At 38.4% G+C, this 23,639-nt stretch overlaps 2 protein-coding genes and 1 long non-coding RNA gene across 4 annotated transcripts; 2 read left to right on the top strand and 1 right to left on the bottom strand.

Moving 5' to 3' along the window:
* Positions 1-201: 201 nt before the first annotated feature.
* On the top strand, positions 202-1,221 carry LOC117553881 (Schwann cell myelin protein-like). The gene is made up of 2 exons (XM_034227980.1): positions 202-531; positions 641-1,221. The coding sequence occupies exons 1-2, from the start codon at positions 264-266 to the stop codon at positions 916-918; spliced, it is 546 nt and encodes a 181-aa protein (XP_034083871.1). The 5' UTR covers positions 202-263; the 3' UTR covers positions 919-1,221.
* Positions 1,222-2,717: 1,496 nt separating this feature from the next.
* Positions 2,718-9,572, bottom strand: LOC117553873 (sialoadhesin-like). Of its 2 annotated transcripts, none has more exons than XM_034227969.1 (9): positions 9,273-9,572; positions 8,693-9,055; positions 7,663-7,953; positions 4,521-4,772; positions 3,893-4,153; positions 3,711-3,801; positions 3,233-3,322; positions 3,071-3,143; positions 2,718-2,995 (listed from the first exon to the last, which is right to left on the bottom strand). In XM_034227969.1, exons 1-9 carry the CDS (start codon positions 9,319-9,321, stop codon positions 2,960-2,962), a joined length of 1,506 nt encoding a protein of 501 aa, XP_034083860.1. In that variant the 5' UTR covers positions 9,322-9,572; the 3' UTR covers positions 2,718-2,959. The 2 variants fall into 2 exon arrangements, with proteins under 2 accessions (XP_034083860.1, XP_034083859.1); XM_034227968.1 differs by having other exon boundaries at positions 3,233-3,325; positions 9,273-9,570.
* Positions 9,573-16,521: 6,949 nt separating this feature from the next.
* Positions 16,522-23,424, top strand: LOC117554080. The gene is made up of 3 exons (XR_004570220.1): positions 16,522-16,613; positions 16,730-16,805; positions 23,204-23,424. It is a non-coding gene; the product is annotated as an uncharacterized LOC117554080 (long non-coding RNA).
* The last annotated feature ends 215 nt before the right edge of the window (positions 23,425-23,639 follow it).

Raw genomic sequence — 23,639 nt, 5'->3', positions numbered from 1 at the left:
ACACTTTAAACTTGTCTTTCTCACCAGTGATGGAGCTGAAATTGTTGTTTCCCTTTCTGCTGTTACATGGTGAGTCTGAAAATGCAATGTACTTTAACATCAAATAACTTGTGTTACCCTTCATGACGAACTAACATTCTCTGTTGGTTTCAGTGATCCATGATGTCCATTCCTCCAGCAGCCAATGGAAAGTGACCGTGCCGGAAAAGATTAGTGTGTTGCAGGGCTCCTGTGTGGTTATTCCCTGCCTCTACAATTACCCAATGCCCAAATCAAAGAAGCCCTTGGCCAGGTGGAGGGGATTCTGGCTGAAAGGGAAAAAGGTAGTCTCAACCAATGTCCCCAAATTTAGACTGAATAAGTTGTACAACAAACGAAGCCAGTTCTTGGGAAATCTTGCAGCACGGAACTGCTCCATGCTGCTGGACAGTGTGGGGAAGAACGATGTTGGCCCTTTCCACTTCAGGATTGAAATGCGGCAATACAAAAGCTTCTCCTATTCTACAAACCCAGTGACCATCGAAGTCACAAGTGAGTTTTGTAGATAGTTTGAATCATTTCTAAGGCAACATAATTACATTTTTGGTGAATAATATTTGAATCATTGTCCTATGAGTCATTATATATTCCCATTCGGCAGGCGACCCACAGCCTCCTGTTCTGTCTATGGTGATGAATAAGAAGGTGATTGCCTCCTGCTCCGTGTCTCACGCCTGCCCAGCGATCCCACCTCGATTCAGCTGGAGCCACCCTGGAAACATCCTCCGCCGCTCAAAGAAGCTGAATACATGGAAGTGGGAAACAGTGTCAACCCTGACCTTCTCCCCTCAATTCTCCGATTTCAACAAGCCTCTGAACTGCACAGTGCATTACAGAGGAGGGAAGAAGGTGACGAGCTCCATGATTATCAAAACATGACGTGAGCCCAGTGCAAGGGTGTTTCTTAATGCATGTTCAATTAATTTATGTTTCAAGAAGTTTTAAATATGTAGTTCAATGTCTTACAGCTGTCACATGGATACAAGATTACTCTCCATGCAGATGTTGATAGCAAATACATAATTATTATCCATATGTAGTATGATGACAGAGATACTTTTGTTAAAAGTGAACTACACTGAACATAATCGGTCACTCCGTTTACACTGTAATGTAATTTTAAAGGGCACAAATGACAACCTAATCAGTGTCACTCTCATAATCCGATATTTACCACCTAATATCTGGTGTGTTTACTTCAGAAATGCTTCTCTGTTTAGGTCTTCTTCTGTCAATTTGATTTAAGTGTGTTAATAAATATTAATAAAAAACATTAAATGCAAAGTGTGTTGGGTGACTCTTATGATTGTGTTAAACAAGATGAAAATCGTTATTTATATAGATGTAAACTAGAATTAAATATGTTGTCACATTTAAATATAAGGGAACCCATGATGTAGAATGTTGACCTTCTGTATAAACATCTATGAACATTGCAAGTTACGCTTTTCTTTCCTATATTGTCCGAACACAAAATGATGCTGAATCAACAGGAGGCAGGCAAACTGTACGCACATGTTTTAAACATTTGATGGTTGGTGTGTCATTTGATTGTTTTAAATAGCAAAATGAATCAAACTGTATACAAGTTAAAGGCGCATGGGGATGACATGCACGAGATTTTAACCCATTTTACAAATAATAATAATATAATTACAAATATGTGCTGTTTATTGAGGACTACTGTATCTCCCAAAGTACATGTGTGTTGCCGATGGTTTGAAGTTGTATTCTGAGGTGAGAATAAGGCGTTGTTAGTGTAAGAAATGTGTGATGAACATTTCAACACTCTAATCTAACAGTAAGGTAGTTGACACGCTTCCCCTTAGCCTTCCTGTTAACTTAACATTGACACAATGACACAATGTTCACACAAGGGGTTTTCCACAATGACCTGAGCATGCAGGATATTTTCACTTTGTCATACGTTTTTGTTGATTAATAAGTTAATCAAAAATATGTATCACTACAATAAACAGCATTTCATTTTAACTTACTGTACAATATGTAATTTTACATTCGGTTCTTGTATATCTTATTATATTTTCATGTACATAGAATTCTGCATTTACTTAGTCACTTACAACATTCGCTACATTATTTAGCCCATTGCTTTATTTATTTCTGACATGTACTGTTTATAGTTCACTTCATCTGCATTACTTGCCCATTGGTCTTGCAACACAATCTGCACTATTTTATTTTACTCTATTCTACTTTGTTCTTCTTGCACTACTTTTATTTTTGTATTAGTTTTACTGTTTTATGTCCTTTATGGTGGATACACTGTAGCTACTGCGCACATTACCATAAAGCCTTTGAATCTTTTAATACAATCTGTTAGGCTGCATGTGTTTAAATACAGATCCATTTACATGGCAGGCTTTCTTAAATGTATTAAGTCAGTTTGTGTGGCAGTACAATTATTCTGTTCCAGATGTGACTATTAAACTGATTTGTAAGTGCCTATATGTTCAGTGCATCTGTGTAGAAGTGCAACATTTGAGCTGTTCTCTACAGTATGTGCTATTCAACCGGAGGTCTGCAATTTAAAACGTTGAAATTCTTGTATGTCACTCTGGTAAAGCAGTCATGCCTTCCTAAATGTAGATTCAGATAAAATGCTACATTTGCAGAATGTATTATCAAACATATTTGCAAGTGAAAAATTACAATAGTTTATTGGTTGATTTTGACAACACGTTTTATTGAAAATCTTACGAGCAGTCAGGGGGAAGCTATTTTTTAGATATAAACATATAAAAAAAACAGGCATATATGAATTACAGGAGACAAAAATAGAACACGTATTTCTATACAAAAAAGTTAGGATATCAATACTTTTGATTTAACTTGTTGATCCACATCAGTTGGACATCAGAGAGAGACTGCAGCTGCTCCTCCACTTAATTCAACGTTGTTACATATTTGCATATACTGCGTCATCCAAGTCGTTCTGTATGGGAAAAAGATTAGCGCTCTCTTCTCTCATGCATGGTAATAATGAATGAGTGAATTTTGTTTTACATACCTCCATGTTGCCATACAAATGGTCATTGTCATAGGCGTTAGAGCAATTAACATCATCATAGCACCTCTCTTTTCTGAAGACAGAATGCAGAAAACACATTTAGCACATAAACTCCCACAAGGCCACTTTATGTAACTTTTAGTTTTTACTGGGGTGAATGACCTTTTTGTTGCAGCATACACAGGGTGCGCCACATCATCGTCTGCCTTCACAGAGCTAAGATGAAGTTCTCTTGCATCCTCAGACTTCCCCCTGCTGGCAGAAACCAGGTTTTAATTTATCTTCTCACACTTTTAACAACCGCTAAAACCCATGTCAACTACTAAATGTATCCTAGGTTATCATGCCCTATACAAATTCACAAACTGACCTTCATCTACCTGAGAGGATGTGGTTCGATTATGACATATTGTATAATGACAACATTTAAGACACATTCACAACGTGTACTGATAAACCCCTCAACATGCTCCAAATATATATATTGCTTTCTGGTGTCTGTTGACTGCTGTATTCAGAATTTCAATGTACCCGTATTTTTAAATGTGTTATAGCACCCTGATGAATGCTATTGTTAAATAAACACTATCTACAGAATAATTGTTGTATGTGAAAATAATCTTTTTCTGCATCAACTTACCATTTTTTAACAACTTTCACCGTTGTAAAAATCATCACCAGAATCCCACCTGCTACCGAGGCGATGATGATATATAGATTCAGCATCTTACCTGTCCAAACAGAAACCATGTGTTGTCATTTTTCTCTTTCACAGTGTATGATTTACAGTCTTTATGAGTATGTCATGCACTTCTTCCTTACTGTTCACAGGTAGAGAGAGTGTGAGGTTGGCATTGCCCATTGTGTTGTTTGCCAGACAGCAGACAGCCACAGAAGATCCTAACTCTGCGTGCAGAGTCCCGATGGTAACAGAGCCATGTTTCTCCACCTTGGTGCTTGGCAGGACTCTGTCAGGAAGCACAAAGTAGAGCATGCTGGGAGGCTTGGAATCCGAAATGCACACACACTTTACCATATCTCCCTCCGAGGTGCAGGAAGAGGCCTCCGCAATCTCAGGAGCATCTGTAAGCACAATACGTGTAGTTATGAGCCAAACTTGTATCAGAATCAGAAACAGGTTTATTACCAGGTAGGTTTACACTTAAGAGGAATTTGACTAGGTGTCGTGGTGCATACATAAAAGTAAAACAACAATTAAAACACAGATAGAGAACTAGAAAAAATATTAAAAATAATACAAAATATAATAAAATATAACAGTATTTACATTGCAATGGAATGGAATAAAAAAGAATAAAATATGGAATACAAATAAAAATAGGCTGTAATAAAAAAACAAAACAGATATTGTTGTACATTGTGTGCATTAATCAATCATCAGCATACCATTTTGTTTAAATAAAAAGTCTATCCTTTATTATTTACTTACACAACACATTGAGCTGCACAGGGTTGGATTTGCCACTTCCTATTGTATTGATGGCAGTACAGTACAGGGCTCCTGCGTGTCTGGAGACTTTAAGCAGCGTGTAGTCATGTCCTCGATGCAGCTGGGACCCTGTTTCATTATGCCACTGATAGCTGGTGGCAGGAGGGTAGGCATCACTGGAGCATCTCAGCCGCACAGCTTCTCCCTCCTTTACTTCCGACTTGTGCTCAACCTTTACATTCACCGGAGCGTCTGCATGAAAACATACGAATAACTCTTTATGATGCCATGGCAGAAATTTCATGAAGCAAAGAATTGGAGGATTACAAAATGTAGAAGAGATGGATGCACTAGAGCAGGGGTGGCCAACCAGTCAGAGGTTAAGAGCCACATTTTTTCTATGTTACTGCAAAGAGCCACATCAAACACACAGTCACTGATAACGCTTGTTTCAGTTTTTTGTTTTCTGGAGACAAGATTTCAACCACGTCACTGATGCATCTTTGTGGCATTGGGATATATATTTTTTAAATCCTCTGGAGCAGAGAGAGGAGCTGTGGATTATTGTTATTGATTATTGCATCAGTGTTTCTTAGGGTCAAAAACACTAAACTCACAACTTAAAATGAAACCGTTTAGTTTATTTAATAAAAGAGCACATGTTCAATGTGAAAAGTGACAGTAGTTATAGATTATTTGCAATTTGGTGCTATATATATATTTAAAAAATATATATTATATATATTTTTGAAACACCTTGAATTTCAGGGGGGGGGCGCGGGGCTCCGTTGGCGGGGCGCAGCGCCCCTCCAACACAATGGTAGGGGAAACACTGGATAGTGTTTAATCAACGATAGGTTTTCCCCCCCTCAAAGGTGATTGGTTCACTGCATCGCAGGTATTATTGTGATTGGCTCTTGGGTCACATCAAAATTAGACGCGCTGTCATCCTCTCATACTGACACCTGACACCACACATACACACATAGGGAGAGCCGGGACGAAAGTAACACGGGACGAAAGTAACACGGGACGAAAGTAACGGAGCGATTTTATCCGAGCCCAAACAACTTTGACCGGCCAAATTACGTTAATACTTAACAGACCTACTAAATATCAGGTTTAACTGTCAGGAGTAGCTAGTGTTGTCACGATACCAACATTTTGGTTTCGATACCAAGTCAAGAATTGCGATTCCGATTATTTTTCGATACTTTTCTTAAAAAACAGTCTTAAATGTAATTATTGTGCTTTATTTCACACCAGAACCATAACCATAACACAAACTTTTAAACAATGAGAACAATAAATAAAATAAATGACAAGAATTCGTATTAAATAAAATTAATACATGTCTCACAGACAGGCCTCGTGGTGTCCGTAGGCTTGCCCTCACTGTCAGAGATATAGCTCAAATACTTCCAAATTTAGCTTCTGGCGTCTTTTTTCTCAACAAGCCGAGGCGCAGCGGCAGCTGCACTCCCACTTGCAGCCATGCTTCTCGTTTTCTCACATGCTCTGGCAGCTAGCGCGTGCACGAGAGAGGGGAGGCACTTAGAGCGTGCTTGAGAGGGGAGGGACTTAGAGCGTGCTTGAGAGGGGAGGGACTTAGAGCGTGCTTGAGAGGGAGGGACTGCAGGCAAGGCTGCAGTGCAGGGAGTGGAAGCAGAGCGTTGAACACACACGGCTCTTATTAAAACGGCGCTTTCTCACCGGAGTACTTTTCCCCGTCATTCTTAAAGTACCGATACTAATGAAACGGCGGAATCGTAACGTTTTTAACGGCAGGGTATCGCGGTACCTTTCAAGTATCGGTACACCGTGCAACACTAGTCAGGAGTCAATGTCTCTCCCCCAAACTCGCACATATACAATTCGATATGAACTGAAGAGCCGCATGAAACTAGGCAAAGAGCCGCATGCGGCTCGAGAGCCGCGGGTTGGCCACCCCTGCACTAGAGGAAGAATTATAATTAATCCTGAAGGAAACATTAATCTCAGCAAATTTGACCGTTGTTGAGACATTTGATACAAAACTACAAATGTCAACCTCATGGTGGCACTAGAGGAAAAGTCACAGGATCACCAAAGTCAGTATGCTCTGCTCTGGGTATGCCTATACAAAATGGCATGGCAATCCATCCAATATTTGTTAAGATGATTGTTTCTTTGAAAAAAATCATATTAAAGATGGACAGAATTTGCTCTCCTTCGTGTAGCCAGCACGTCATCCCAAATAAAAAATGGTATTTGACAGCACAATGCTCTTTTTCCACGGCAGATGAATACATGATGACTGATACTCCTCTGACAGTGACTAAACTGATTTTCAAAGCTTTAAAGTTGTATTTGAATATATGTATGCTGGTAAAACAGCTTCTACACTGGGTAAGTAAAATTTGAATCATCCCACTACAATTTCTTTCCACTTTTTGTCCTTGGTTGTCTCTGTTCTCTTCATGGGTGCTTCCTTGTCATGACTATCCCATTCATTTTATTACAGTTTTCATATTAATGCAAATGCTTTGTACCATGTTTGGTAACTGTAAAAATAATTGGTATACCTGGTTTATCAAAGCATTGATGTATAAGAGTAGGTCTCACTTATGAACTAAGTTTAAAGTGTTAACATCTTGTGTTAGAGCCAGTATTTTTGTTTTGATAAGAAAGGCCACCTAATCGTGATGTCTGTAGTCAACCAGAGTACAACAGACTACAATTCCCACTGTGCCTCCTCTAAAGTGACAGTGATGGGCAACCTGTTAGAAAGACTCCTTCGAGGCACAGTTTTTAACCGTTCAATTACCCTTTAAGTTATCAAGTTATATAAGCCTTAACAAGAAAGAAAGCAAGAAATAATACCTAAGTTGTTTGTTATATTCATTTGTTTTGACTATTGTAAAAGCCTATTTTCTTTGTTGCATGTGTAAACGTTTGTTATTTTTATTTTGAGCAAACCCATTATATATATAATATCATCCAAACCATCGGAGGCCAAGCAACTCATCAACTGTACTGTAAGTAACACACAGATAAAGGAAAGAAAACGAGTAAAACATGTCTGTTTAACGCGTCTAGTGGCTTGATAGTAAAATAAGGAAGGAAGCCACGACACCTTGATTGTAGACACGGCCCTACTCACGTTTCACTTTGAGGGTCCTGGATGTTTTGTGGTGCTGCCCCCCCTTGTATGTGACGGTGCACTGTACAGGCTTTTTGTGGTCAGCGCTGGTCGGTTGAAATGTCAGAGTAGATGTGGCTGACCACTGGCCATCTTCAAGCTGCTGGGGTTGGAGATGTTCCTCCCCAGAGTGACTCCAGGTGAAGACGGGAGGAGAGGTGGGGCAGGAGTGAGACACAGAGCAGGACGCAGACACACTCTGCCCCTCTGTCACCTCCTCTTTCATAGAGAACCCGATGGTATTAAGTTCACCTGTACCAAGGAGAAAGTTATTGATCATGGCAATGGCAAAGATCATAATGTACAGTATATCTGGTAAGGTAAAGCTCTTTGTCTGCGGGGCTGTTCTAAACTTTGTTATCTTTTTATGTGTATTGCCTCACTTGCTTTGAATTAAGGGATTTGGAATCACTTTAGATAGCAAAGATACCAAATAATCTTGAAATTCCCAAATAATTCAACACATGAAAAGAGGACTGTGGGGTAAAGGATAGTAGAAAAAGATGGATATTTACTTTAACAATGCTAGAGTAGAGTTAGGGTAAGGTTAAGAAAAAACATTTCCCTCTAATAACACAAACATCTCGAAATTGGTGGCATTTGCCCTAATTCCATATATCTGTCACTCCAGATAAATTAAACAGTTTCAATATGTTTTGATTGCTATTTACACAAATAAGGAAGTTAAGGAGTTTTGAAGAATTGAAACCTAAAGTGACCTCAGTTATCTATTGGTTGCGGCCTCTGTTGAGGTACCAGTTACACATTTAGCTTTCAAAGACAATTTAAATAAAGTTTTGAAATGTGCTGGTCTTTTGGCACTAATGCAAAATGACTTCTTTAAAGTATGTCAATAACATAGAGAAGGTAACAAAATGGCAAATTATCCTGTCTCCATTTGCGCTGGTTGCAGTAAAACAGACTACTGGAAACATGCAGTAATTAATTTTGCCGTCATAGAAGTCTGGTGAAAGTTGTTAATAATACTTACTTATCATTGTGATAGAGACTGCATTGTCTTTGTAAGAAAATTTTTCATAGTCAGTCATTTCGATCCTGAAATGAAAAGGCCCTTGGTCACTTTGTTGAAGTGGATCGATCTTCAGAGTGCAGATTTTCTGTCTGACGTCTCCCAGCAGCTCTGTCCGATTCCGATACTGTTGCATTATTTTGGACTTCTCTGGGTGATAGATGACCTCATGTGATGCCTCAAACCACATCCCAATGAATTCAGTGACCTTCTTGCCTGGATCTGGATATGAAAACGAGCAGGGGATCACCACACAGGATCCGGGTAGACCTTTGATTAAGGACGGCATCTTAATTGTCCAAGATGAGGCTTCAGTTTGAGTAACTGTAGTAAAATGCAGAAGATAATGTGAGGAATTGAAACAAAGAGAAGTTAGAGGCGAGAAGGACTTGTTATATACATTACAAATATACCTGACTAATACATTATTGGCAAAAACAAAAAAGATAAAAAAATAACAAAAAGACAAAAAGCTGACTGATTGCACTTCTGAGCAGTGCAGTATAAATACTGGATATGCATTGTAGAAAATGTACAGCACCTTTTAAGCAAAGGCCCACAAAAAAGAGGGTCCATGTGAAGGAGGCCATCTCGTCCTCCCTGAGACCGACCTGCAAATGAAGTGGCAAATATTTTTCAAGTGCTACTGTTATTTCCCTGGGTAGGAGATGACTTCACTAGTTTCCATTCCACTATTAATACATCACAGATACACGGTTTCTGTTCAGTCAGATGTATATTGCGGAAGTTTACAAATCATAATTTTTTTTGTGGTCTGGACAAAGCCATTCAAGTGTATATCTATATCGTTTTTAAAAAGGTTTAAATTGGTTCTTATAACTTTCTATGTGTGCTTATCACTGTGGTGCCTTCAAAAGCTCAACCCTTGATTTTATCACAACATTTGCCAACCAGCTGGTCTCACTTCCTTTTTAGTGTTTTTGTTATATTTTAGTAATCATAACTTCTCCAATTTTATTATCGTGAGACATATTTCCCACTGTGTTAAACGTTGATTCCTTGAACTCACTGCCACCTATCAACAACTCTGTTACTATAGTACTATAAATATTAATTATATAGAATACCTCAGTCATATTTCCCTTAAACTTTTGTTCTAAGTATCGCGATCCCATAAAGCATTTAGTGTGCCATTTGTCTTTAAAATAACTTTATTATGCACGACAGTAGCATTTGCCTAACTTTTTTAAATCACGGGTTTATGACAACATTTTTGGTTTTATTTTCTAATATATTATAATTCATTATTTGCAAAGGCTTTGTCTGCAAAACACAAAAAGCAGCAATAGAAAGCAGTGGTTAAACCTCATGGAAGAACAATGACCACAAGAGGCTTGGATAGTATCAGCTGGAAGGTTTAATGTATTTTTCACATGTTATAAATGGTTTGCTACAAAGGCATGACTTTAAAAAATACCTTGACAACAACGTGCTTGGATACTATACAATTATATAAAATCCATGTTATACAGAGAGGAAACATTGTCCTGAATAGAAGGTGCAGATTAAAAGCAATGACAAGTAAGTTACTTAAAAAGCCATAGAACAGGAAAATTGCACTCTTCCTTGCATGTGTGTTTCACAGATGCAGAGACAGGATTTCCTTTGCATGGTTTAGCAGCCACAACTTGATGAGGTGTGTCACGTGTGCAATTTGCTCACATTGTTATTACTGTATCTAAAACAATAAAACTCAACAGTTCTTTGTAACTCAATCAGTTAGACTAGATGACAACCTTTGCAACAACAAAAAAAAGAGGAAACGTTTTTCCATTTGACAAAAACGAGACCTATCTGATGGAAATAAGCGATGCTTTATTTCCTGTTCTCAGATTCACACCACAGGGTGGTAATGTGGCCACTGAAATACCTCTCATGTTGCAGTACAGTGGTCGTTTGTGAGCTCTTCAAACATCACAGTTGACCAGAAATACTTGCTGAGTTGGAGATTAAAATTGTCAACAGTAAATTCAGTCTTTCATGGACCTTGATCTCCAACAAAAGCCAGGTTATGCATTTCTCCCCTTATTGAATGAACGTTGTTGTTCTCTTGGAGAGCGAGGTCAACATAACGGATGCTGCGAGAGAGGTGGACATTCTTCACAGATAAACTCTGCTTTCCTTTTATTCTCCATCTGTCCTCATCGCACTGTGTCAAGAAGCCGTTCAGCTTCACTGTGTCCTCTTTCTGGCGTCCCCAGGACAGTTTCCTGGGAGTGGAAGTGATGAAGCCGGTCGACCCTGAGTTACCCATGGCAGGATGAACTCAATTTGGAATATCTGTGAATCCAAAAACAGAAAATGCACCAAAATTAAATGTTAAATTCAACCAAAAATACAATGCAGAACTCTAGATTCTGCACACATATATTTTCACCTGTTAACTGAGAGGATTATCCTGCTCGCCTCTGGTTTTTATGCAGTTCCAAAACTGAATGAGAGGTTGCCAGGTCTCTCCACTTTTAAGTCAGTCCTGCAGGGCAGACTGAAGGCCTTACCCCTTATCACAGGATGAGATTAAGCACAGTAACAACACAAGCTAATCTGCTGATGAATGGATCTTGTGATCATCTTTGTTTGAATCATTCAGTCAATCAATTGCTCGCAACTTCCTTCCAAAGCATGTTTACATTTCATCATGTTGAATGCCAGCTCAGATTTCATCACGAGTATCTAAGATGGAATTCTATTTTTTTACGTTTCATCTCTTTACTGTTGGTGTACTTAATATAAAGTATACTCTAAGTATGAGAGATATGAGATGAAGTATACTTTTTGTGTGTTGATGAGTCTGTTTACATTATATCCAGGCCATTTCTTGTTTTTGAACTAAGAGCTCTGGCTGTCTTTTCATAGTAGTGTATATTTTAATTCACTCGTTGTATTACTTTGTGTTTAAATTAAGATGCAATGTCGTTGCTGAGGGAAAGTCCTTCTGCTGTTCATATGATACCAATAAGTGACTGTCATCTCTGAATACACAACTTCAAGACATACAAACAACGGCACAGATATGTTTTGCTGATCTTGAGCTATCTTGTTGTAAGGCAGAACCATAGAATTTGTTTTACTTTCCATCACGTGTGGCGCCTAATACAGTTTGTTTCCTCTTTTTGTTTTAACCCCACCATGAAATGTCTCAGGCTACTCTTAAACAGTCCCCACCATCTGTCGACACAACTGAATGAGAACTGATAGTGCCAATTGTGTATTAAAAATAAATCCATGGCAGTTTAGTTATTAGAATACTCTCCAAAAACAGGTTTCTCTGAAAGTCCGGTGTAGCAGCTACATATACAGGAAGTGGAATAATTTGTTTAAAGATATATTTAAAACACCCAAGTGTAAAGAAAGAAGCTTTTTACATATATTCCTGTGGAACAATCGACAGACACACAGAAACAAAACAGGCATACAAATAAGCATTTATGTACAAAGAATATTTTAACATTGCTACTATTTGTTTAAAAAACTGGAAATGGTCGATGTTTGTTCATTGAGTTAGACTGTGTTTTTCGTATTGAGATGGAACAGTTTTAACATGTTTCTCTTCCAATTGAGATTAACACCTTTGAAATGTATTGCTAGCATGTGTGATAGTTCAGCTCAAATTATTATAAAAATGACACAAAGTAATTGGTACCACTTTACAATAAGACTACCCTTATAAAGGATTCATAAAGGGTTTATAATTAGGTTATGAATTAGGTTGTAAACACTTTATTAATCATTAAGAACCATTTATAAACCAGCTCTAACATAGATCATACATCAACATCAACACAGGCACACTATTTGACAAGATGACCAAGCCTTATATTGGCTACCTAGCAAGAATCAACTCGGTGAACAACAGATACGGATGCTGGCTGATGAAGAATGAGGTAAGCTAAGTAGCCAATATAAGACTTAGCAGTACAGATACATTTGGGCTCACTATTTGGCAAGCAACCGGTCACAGTTGCCCTGTTTATCTCATGTCTTATAAAAGCTTATTAATGATTTATAAAGTGTTCACAACCTAATTAATAAATTAATTAAAAACTATTGGTAAACCCTTTATAAGGGTAGTCTTATTGTAAAGTGGTACCAAGTAATTATCAACACAAACAAAGAAACTCAAAACACTGTGCTTTTAATATCACAGGCCAGGGTTTTCCAAAAACTGTAAAAAGTAAAAGTGCATTTTCTCCTCATGGACTAAATTGTTACAGTACAGACCAATGTCTTACTGTGTTATTGAATGAATAAATTGAAAACAAATGTATCAAATAAAATCGATTTCAGCAAAAAATGAACAGTTGACTTTTTGTTTCAGCAAGAAAAGAGAATTGTGTTGTTGATATAACATTTTTAAAACACGTATAGGATTTGAAACGTTTCACCTTTGCTGTCCCTAGTTAGTATCTGACATTGTGGCATACAGCATTAGATGAAAGGGAGAAGGCTATCACTTATTTGAAAATTACATTTGATCCAATTCGGGGATTTTTTCTGACTCTCTACACAGCTTTGATCAATAATATGTGATAATATATGGACACATTTCTTTATAACTCTGCAGCTCTGCACAGCCGTTTGAGCCTATTTAAAAATGTCAAGAATCAAGCAGTTAACCTCTACCATATTTTGTCTCAAGATACAAAAAAAAACACGTGAATTATATCTTAGATGAAGAAAGAATGCAAGGGGCTTAACGTGTGCAGGACACATTACAGTTAGAATGGGACGGGTGGCACAGTGGTCTGTGCGTTTGATCATCAGATCAAGGGGGTGTTGGGGAACTCCAGTTCGAAACCCGCTCCCGCCCCACTGCGTCAGGCCATTGTGTCCTTGGGCAAGACACTTCACCCGAATTTGCTTCTGTGGGTATTGTCCACAGTATATGACCATTACATGTATGATCTGTATTTGTAAAGTGCTTTGAGAGTCTTTGATAAAGCGCTATAATAAATATAAGGATTATTATTATTATTATTATTAATGTCACCACATTCTCAAGAAAAAACTTTTCCTAATACAAAATGAAAAGACAACTATTATATCTCAAGGAGGCCAGGCAAAAATAATACAGATAAGCCCTCCATCAGTAACAGAGACACAGCTCATTGTTTCTTTGACCCAAGACCTGCTGGTTTTGTTGTTTGACATCCAATGTAAAGGGCATAGAGACAGAAACAATGCTGTCCAAAATACATGGATTGCTCTGCGTCAGTTGCTACTGTGTGCTACAAGCTTGTTTTTGGATTACTGCCATACGTGTATTATTGCAGATTTCATACAAGTAGTTCATTTTAGCCTGACTGAAGATATCACATCTAATAAAGTTAACTAAACTTTCACTTCCCACCTTCAGGTTCTGCTACTAATAAGAAAGAAGAACAGAAAATCTAGATATTATAATGTCTTCATATCATAAATGAACAGGTTTCTTATGCACAGATATGTGGAAGGTTACTGTTAGAACAGTACAGACATTTTAACCAAATTATAATGCCTCTAAATAATACATCCATAAAAGGCCTCTCGCCTTAGTTTACTTTTCTTTTAATTATAATGCTGGACAACCGAGGCTTCCTTCACCCTAATACAGTAGATTAAAGACAATTCGTGGATAAAATATATATATATCTATAATACCCGTTTAAAGCACTAAACTGGATCAATAAGTAATTACATCCCTGACATACTCATGAGAGACAAATTGTATAAATTAAAGTTAATACATCACTATATCACAAAAATCCTAAAAAATAGGTGTATAACTTGCGCAATGTAGCATTGATTGGGAAATACAAGGTCACTTGACATCGAAGTTGTTGAAAAACGTTAAAGACTAAAAAATAACCATTAGAATATTCAAACAAAACAGAAAAGGCCCTATAATCAAACAAAAAAGGTATTTATCAAGATAAGTAATGATAGCTATCATTACTGGGATTTGCTCCTGTACTAGTACAGGAGCAAATCCCCCAAATTATTTGAGGTAGCCAAAGAACTAAAAAAAGTTTTTTTCATGAACTTAATATGTCTAGTTTTGTAATTTTGTAATTTTATTGGCAAATCATTTTTTGGTTCATGTTTGGATTATCCCCATAAAAGAGTGAACGTGTAGGCTTCTTCAAAGGACACAGTGTCTTCTTATCACATATATCTCTGATAATAATCAGAATGTCACCAAATGTGGACTAGATGTTCATAGACAGGATTTGCATACAATAAGGAAGAGTTAATTAATACCTGTGTCCATTTTTGTAATATATACACATAAACACACATAAATCATAGGTGGGAATGGCAGAAAATAAAAAATCCAGGAGGTATGTATATTGTTTTCTGTCATTATTAAAGTAAAGAACAACAGAACAATGTTATAATGTTTTCACATGATTGAATTTAACATTTTGAAAGAATACATTTGGAAAACAGTTAAGATGGATCATCATAAATAATACAAATATGAGACATGTTGTGTCTCGTCAAATGTGTTAGTTATGTTTATGTATTTTGTCTGTCATTTCCTGTGTTATACTTACCTCTTGTCTTTCATTTCAGGCCCTGTTTCTTCCCCCCCTTGTGTGTTTTTCCCACCATCATCAGTGTCTGCCCCTCCCCTGATTGTTTCCATCTGTTCCCACTCACCTCATGTTTAAATAGTCCTGTCTCTCCCCTATCCTGTGTCAGTTCGTATTGTTTGTTTCTCCGAATGGTCGTGCCAAGCCTCAGCTCAGTAAAGGATCGCTTTCACTCATGTCAGGTTTTGTTTTGTTTGTTAATTTTGTAGGCTTACGTTTTTCTCAAGTTCTCTTTTTGTTATGTCTAGTTTTTTCCTCCTTGTGAGCGCCTTTTGTTATTTCCAGTACCTGTTAAGAGGGATTACCTGACCTGTGAAATCAAAATGACTTTTTTTTACATTCAAGACTTTGTCTCTGGGTCGTGCATTTGGGTTCATCTATTTGTGTCGAGATCCTTACAAGACACAGGAGTTCTCCTTATATGTACATGCTTCATGTAGCCTGCTGTTTTCAGTCATAGGAAAATGACATTTTTTGTTTAAACAAGTTTAAGCAACACGCCCAACACACCAAAAAGAGCCGGAACTAAAATTAGTTCATGAGAACCTTTTCACCCCCTTTTCCATCCCTGCTAGAGAGCAGGGACTTTCGTGGGAGAAAAAGGTTCCTATGTCTGATTGGCTGGGTGGATTGCAAACCACGCCCCGTAAAACTCCCACAAAGTTTTGTGAAGCCGCCATTTTATTATCCTCGCATTATTAGCATTAGCCCAGCGCAGAAACGCAGAGAGACTAACTTATGTTGGGTGGCAGTATACGCCGTGAAGTGGTTTGCGGCCTGCCAGTAAACCCAAAGCAGAAGAAGAAGAAGTGACGTCAGCGGCTTCATTTCAAGCCCCCAGGAAGTGCGCCGGAGTCTGATGAGAATATTCGTAGTGGCCAAACGGCGGTACTACACTTCCGTTTGGTTGCTGGGCCCGGAAACACTTTTTCCCATTGACTTACATTGGGAAAGAGTGGTCTGTAAATCGTTGGATAATTTATTTTTAAACTAAATAAACAACCCAGTATGAAGACTTGTATAGCCCTTATTAAAAACATTCGTTCCTCAAGTTGTAAAAATGTGCTAATAACGTTATTCTGAGAGTTATTTCCCTCAGCATTATGAACGCACATCTAACCCACGGGACCGCGCTGCCCGGCACGTTCATGTGATGTGACGTGTTCAGCACCTCCCCCTTCAAACGCGGTCACATTCAGTGTTCACTGTCACGTCACTGAGGCTAAAGAGACAACGCTTTATATATACAGTCTATGCTAACAACCGACAACAGTTTGTTCCAAAAGGTAAGATACGAAAACATATTTATTTTCTAACCTGCCTCCTTAATGTCTGTATGTAATGTAACATGTTCTCATATAAAAGAGTAAAATAAGCCTAATCATTTGTACTTTATTTATAGATGGCAGAAATAGCCGGATCGACATCCAGAGAGGAAATCCTGAAGGAAAGTGGGCCTCCCGCCATACTTGGACAAGGTGCTGTATAGTTTTTATAAGAATTTTTATTCATTTTGTTTCAGTAATTTTTTGATTGCATACCCTTTACTTTCATATGGCAAAAACAAATATATTGTACCTTATTTTTACATCTGATAAGTGAAATCAGTTGATTGTGACCTTATCACAACAAGTCAGTGACTTGATACATCCTGCTTCGTAATAATGCATGAAATCGTCATGCATTATTTAATGTAATATTAATATATAATCTTAATCCTTATAAAGTTTCATCATGATTCTATATACAAGTATAGAGTTATATGTAATATAATATACAAATTAAACTTGTGTAGTCTTAAAAATATGATGAAAATGATATGTACCGCCTTTTTCTAAAAGATGATCACCAGTAACCACTTTTTCAATATATTTTATTCTATCTAGGTCCCAATGTGTGGATAATAGGGAGCAGCTACGTTAGACGTGGGGAAGAAAGAGCCAGACCAGTGGCGAGCCGTGACTTTTATACCTAGGCCCTCTGACCCCCCCTTCCCTCGAAAAAAAAGAAGAGATATTACGTCTCAACGTAGACTTCAGCGGAATATCAAAACAGTAGTCCGGGGTGCAAAACGCATCAATGACAGCGCAACCACACAAAACACACAACCACACAAAACAACATCCTTTATATAAACACCTATCATGACAGGGCACCCACAGCCAAGTACCAATTACAAATGAATTAAGTCGGCACGGCGGCCCGCATTGAAAATGACTTAGGCTGATCAAATCACTTAAACACAAAGTCCATCCTCCTGTCCTTTTGGATGAAGCACTTGCGGGTCATTCAGCTGATCCTTTGCCACTCCAGTTTATCATTGGAACTCAATCTTGAAAATGACTCGGTTAATCATTTCGCAACGATGTCATCACTATCACTGAAGTGAGCAATCATGAACAAACTTATGCTAATTATAAATCTATCGATCATAAATCTATCGATTAGATTTATGATTCAAAAATAATAAAAGTAAGATAGACATGTGGATATTATCCGGCTGAACACAACGTGCATTTATCTAACAGGTTCGTTTTCCACAGACCTTATTTCGAGCTATTTTCCAAAATCCTATGGAGAAATCCCACTGCTTTCTGTCGAGGGAATCTGAGCGAAGCTTACTTCCGGGTTTTAGGACGCGTCACTGCACCACTTGCATAGACCTCACAGCGGGCGGAACTTGTCATAAAGTCCGCGAAAATAAAGCCCGCCCATTTAGAGGGAAGATATGATTGGTCAATTGTACTGTCATTTGACATTACTCTCTCGTTGAGTTACTATAGCGGGCCCTCTGTGAATGTAGAGAGGGACCAACAAGCCCTCCGGTCTTCACAGTCGCAGAGACGGCATTTAACCCTTCACATTCCAACAGAAACTGAACAGGCAGATTCGAAGGATTTATTTCTTTGGAAATATTATTTTAAATACAAATAAATCAAGTTATTTTGGTAAAATTAATGAAAAATGTAACAACAAAAAAATATATTAAAAAATGTTGTTTTTTTAATGTTTTCAAATATTACTGAAAGTGCTTGTCTTTGATATTATAATGATTACACCAGAAAGTCACTCTTTATGAGATTTATTTGTTCACATTTTTCCCAGCCACAAGATGATGTTCATTCATTGGAGGCCACAAAGCTGGGTGAAGGTATTGTTGCACGGATCAATGCAATCCTTTACAACAGCATTCCACTATGGTTGGGGATGTCTGTAAAAAAAGGAGAAATAATCTTAAACCAAATAAGTGTCGCAATATAGGGAAACAAACTGACAAAAACATAAATTAGATCAGAATACATTTACATTGTTACAGCAGAAAAGAGCCAAAGACAGCCTAATGTTACTTAAAGTATGCATAAAAAAAGTATTAAAGATTCAAAACAAGAAATTATAATTGAAAAAATACACATTTCACAAAATACACATCCAGCAACAACAGTTTGGAGGATTTAGCAGCCTGTTATATTACACAGTTTTAGCGGCATATATATATACACATGGTTGGTATTTAACAACAAGGGGTGTACTGTGATATTGGTATTTATGGGAACATTTTACACCTTTCCTTCAAGTATTATACGTTTTAGTTACTTGTGGGCTACTTAACATGAATAATCACAGTTACTATCCTTTTACTCCATCACATTTAAAAAATAAATAGGATATTGTTATTTTAACTCCACCACAGTAATCCATCATCAGCTTTACTTTTTAGATAAAGTTTTAACTCACAATTGATCATAACAGGCTTCAACATATACATTTGTATATATTACCAAGTGGTTTCATGTACAACTAGGGTGGCCATTTCCATAACACCAAAAAGGAGGACACTTTGGGATTATCTTTTAGTTTTTATCCTGGCTTCACAGAATCCTTCACACTCAAAACACAATGAGACTAGTGTACTAACCACAAGTTGAATGTCTATTTTCGATACTTTTGCCCTTTCCTGGCTGCTTCCAAGAGTTTTTTGTTTGTAAGGAGTCTCTGGTACATGTCTGTGCACTCAAATGTGAAGTTGACACAAATTTGCAGCTCTGCCTTGACACTGTCCACATCCAGACGATTTCTCTCATTTCTCCATGCTGAGGTCATCATTGAGAACACACGTTCTGTATGGGCATTGCTACATGGGATGGAGAAGATATAGGCGCTGACCTTCCTCAGATTCACAAGTGGGACTTCTGCTTTGGAAAACAGTTTGAGATACCGCTCCTCACTGTGGCATCCTTCCATTGCTGAAGAGCTGAGAATAGCTTCCACCATGCCATATTCCTCAGAGTCCATCCATGTCAATGTCTTTCAGGCTGCAGGCTTGGACTGCATCACTGTATTCTCCATAGGACACAGCAGTTGTGAGGCCAAGCTTTGACACTTTACTATGAAAGCTGTTCTCAGAGAAGTCAAACCTTTCACTCACGTATTTCTTGGCTCTTTCATAGAAAACAAGAAAATCAGCCTCACATTTCTTTGCGAGATCAGGGGTTAGCTGCTTGAGTTTGTTGTTCACAGCCAAGCCAAAAAAGGTGTCCTTTAACCTTCTCTCAAGTTTCCCTTTCAGTTCAGTCATTACCTTAAACACAGAGGTTATGCTGAATGATTTGGCCTCAAGTGCTTCAATGCAGTCTGAAAACACTTTCAGAATGTGACTGAGGAAGAGAAAATACATCTCAGATACTTCGTTACCATCCTCTCCAAAGCATTTCCACAACATCTTGGAGCATTCCTCCTCACCTAGACTCTGAAAGTAGCTGGTCAGGGGTCTCCAACACTTCAGAATTCTGTCAATAGATGGCAGCAGAGACAACCATCTCGTGACAACGTGCCGCAGCAGATTGCATTCCTCCACTTCCACAAACGCGCAGAATTCCTTAAACTGCGCCGTTCTGCTAGCTGAGATGCTAAAATGGCTATACACCTTAAGCACAACATTTTCAATGTCAATATCCAAGTTGCTTGCTGCATATCTTGTTGCATTGTGCAGAATATGGGCTAAACAGTTTGCAGCGAGCACGTCTTTTTGAGCCAGTTTCAGTTTCTGATAAACACTGTTGTGTTTTCCATAGTTAACGCTGGCGTTGTCTGCTGCATATGCTGACATTTTTTTCACATCTAGTCCAGACATCTCCAGTTTAGATAGCAGCTGATTTGTTATAGCTTCTGACTTTTCGTTGCTATCACTGTAAAAATCCAACAGTGCATGTTTCACGCCCTCCTCAAAGTGAAAATATCTCAGTACAATGGGGAAACACTTGATCGTACCTTTGTTTGATGCATCACTTGCCACTGAATAATGCAGTTCATTTTCTTTTATATAATCCACATGCGTCTGGACAGAGTAGGGTGCTAGGACATTTTCGCACAAAGCTTTGGCCTTTGTTTTTCCACAGGTCATCCCTTTTGCTATTGATGAGTCGTTGTAGATTGTGCGATCAACTTTTATTCCACAGTCTACACTCCTGTATGACTGGCGATGCTTGACGGCATGATAAACTTTACAAAGTTCTGCAGCAGAGATTTTGTCATCTTGAGGCGATGAAGCTTCACGGAAAAACGATAAAAGTGAAGAGGCACCTGCGCTTTGATAATTGCTTTTGTGCTGATCTGTGTTAGCATGTCTGTCGACAGCACCTTTTCCTTTGCTGCTTACGTCCACATCGCAACGACACAACGTGCAAAAATCATGGAAGTCGTCCTTTCGGCTTTTTGTGAGGAATCCATGCTCTTTCGACCATTCAGGATTAAATGAAGTCTTTCGTTTCGGCATTTCTGCGGTTTAACCCTACCGCTAACTAGGTGGAGTTGGCTCATGAGCTAGTCGGCTAGCGCTAACGTCACTCTCTGCCACAGTGCCCTGCCGTGAACGTGACGTCAAGAAGCACATGCTAATTGTTTACGTTTATGAACCAATGAAATACAAGATATTTATTTGACATCGCATTCAGCCAATAATTTGTAAGACCACAAGTCTTACGGGGGTATATACTTACACATAACTTATTATTAACTTATTTGTATTTCTTTGTATAATTGTCTATTTTTTTTTATACCCTAAAAGTATAAAATAGGGATGACCTCAAAAGGAGGACAAATGAGCGTCCGGCTCAAGGCTGCGCCGGCAGACGGACACAGACATTGAAAACCGGACTGTCCGACCTAAAACCGGACGTATGGCCACCCTATTACAACTCACACAAGTATCATGCTAAATGAAGCTCTGTTGCTTGGATATCAATAGATCCTGATGTCAGCGTAATATAAAAGTACATAACGATTGATGTGTAAGTTAGCATCATTTACTAGCTAGCCGCTAGCTGCTAACTGCCGCCTCGTTAATATAAATCCAGTACCATGCTGTCATGAACGCGCGGTGCTGTTAGTGTACGCAAATTCACGTGCTTAATGTGAACGAGCCTTTTGGGCGGCGTGGTTAAAGTTGCGCATGCGCTATGAGCGCACATACGGGTACTTCTCAGGCATGCCGGGTAATCTGTGACGTTTCGCTCTCTCAAAAGTTGGGCCATTTTGTCATCATGCGCTAATGAGCAACTCTCATAGGAATTAATGACGCCCCGCCTCCCACGCTGTATCCAGTTCTTATTATACATCCATGCTTCATTTGCCTAATCCTCCCCCAGGGACTTATTCCGGTGTGAACGCGATCTGTAGAGTTCTCATGAACTAAGTTCTCATGAACCTTTGTGGGAAAAGTACTGCGGTGTGAATGCGCCTATTGTCCTTACAAGACTGAAAAGAAAACCTGCAATGCCGTATTTCCAGTATGAAGGGGACTCATTTTCGCTTAAGTGACATTTTCTTCACTGTAATTATATGCCAAATAAGTGCAAACGGCCCAAACATTTCCATTAGGAGCGTTAGAAAATAGCGCTGTGCAAACAAGGAAAGGAAAAAAAGCCGACTAAATTCCCTATTTTGTCAACAGCTATGGGATTAGTTTTGTTTCATAAAGATAAAGCAACACTTTCTCAGAATCAAGCAAAACTAAGAGTTTAAGAGAAGAAAAAACGCAGTCAAGCTACATTTTAATTTAAAAAATAAAACTATAGGCCTAAGTTGCAAACAAATCATTTGTGTAATCATGTAAACTATAAGTCTTTGTTTTAAAACATCTTTTTGTTTGCAGTTATCTTTGCTTCTTTCTCAATGATCAGACTTTTGATCTCGCTGCAGCTTTCTCGTTTACGCTCCCTCATTTTTTGTTTTCAATTCTGACACAAACGTCCCAGGTAGGCGGGACTTTCAGGGGTGCGTCCCCATTGGCTACTCAGTTTTTGAGTGACAGCCCAGTCCTCCAGCGATTGTACAGTGCAGGCAGCTGCGGTGCGGTAGCTGAGCGTGGATAGAACACCCCCAGAAGAACCAGCATTTCAATTATTATAATACTACAAGTGAAAATATATGTAAGTATTGATCGTTTGTGCTGTACTATACGGTCTGTTTCTTTATTGTGTTAGTTAAGTGAGAAGTAAAGAAAAGCTGTGTTATGAAAGTTAGCTTTTGCTAACTTTAGATCCATTACAATGCTAGCTAAGTAGCCTAACAGCAGGGAGGGACATAAGTTACATAGCGAGCAGTGAGTGAGCTTTCAGACACCGGCGCACACACTCAAACGGACTCGTGTGCCTGACTCTACCAACAGGCTTTCATGATTCTGTTTAGATATGCAAGTATAAGACATGATAACTTATTTTATTAACACGCTAATTTGATGTGAAAATCAATGGAGACTGAGTTAACTACTTCTCTTTGTAGGAAAACCTACTGTCCATGATGCCCCTGAGCTGTGTTTTATTTGTTAACTTCATATTTTTCATTTCCTAAAACATTTATTTCCCTCTCATATTAACAGTGTGGATCATTGAGACAGCGTGGTGTCCAGAGGTCTTATCCCGTTTTCCCACTTCCTCTGAGGGGACAGCACGGAGGGGGGGCATGAAGAAAGACCTGCACCAGCTTCATCCACGCTGGGCATTGCTGTTATCAGTGTCATTTCATTTGACCAAATTGTATTTATTATTTGATTATTCAAATCAAGTTTTATTTATATAGCACATTTATAAACGATTTTTGGTCGAGCCAAAGTGCTGTACATATAATAAAATTAGCCTACAGTAGAGACACTTTACAGCAAATACAACAGCACAGATTGTTCAGAATATCAGTATGAGAAAAAAAACGACACCCTCTATCAGGGGCGTCGCCTGGACCTGGAAACATTCGGGGCTTAGCCCACAGTGGCGGCGCTACAGTCAAATTTTCTACTGCAAGACTCCCCACACGCACAT

This window comes from Gymnodraco acuticeps, unplaced genomic scaffold, assembly GCF_902827175.1.
Source record: "Gymnodraco acuticeps unplaced genomic scaffold, fGymAcu1.1, whole genome shotgun sequence".
Taxonomy (NCBI): domain Eukaryota; kingdom Metazoa; phylum Chordata; class Actinopteri; order Perciformes; family Bathydraconidae; genus Gymnodraco; species Gymnodraco acuticeps.
The sequence above is the reverse complement of the archived record's forward strand: the minus strand, read 5'-3'. Positions and strand labels throughout refer to the sequence as shown.

Excerpts from the sequence above, each read along its gene's own strand:
- LOC117553881 (XM_034227980.1), top strand. The coding sequence starts at position 264 with ATGCCCAAATCAAAGAAGCCCTTGGCCAGGTGGAGGGGATTCTGGCTG. Across the intron at positions 532-640 it reads AGTGACCATCGAAGTCACAA|GCGACCCACAGCCTCCTGTT; the intron begins GTGAGTTTTGTA and ends CCCATTCGGCAG.
- LOC117553873 (XM_034227968.1), bottom strand. The coding sequence starts at position 9,321 with ATGGCCTCCTTCACATGGACCCTCTTTTTTGTGGGCCTTTGCTTAAAA. Across the intron at positions 4,154-4,520 it reads TGTGCAGCTCAATGTGTTGT|ATGCTCCTGAGATTGCGGAG; the intron begins GTAAGTAAATAA and ends TTGTGCTTACAG. Across the intron at positions 3,802-3,892 it reads ACTCTCTCTACCTGTGAACA|GTAAGATGCTGAATCTATAT; the intron begins GTAAGGAAGAAG and ends CTGTTTGGACAG.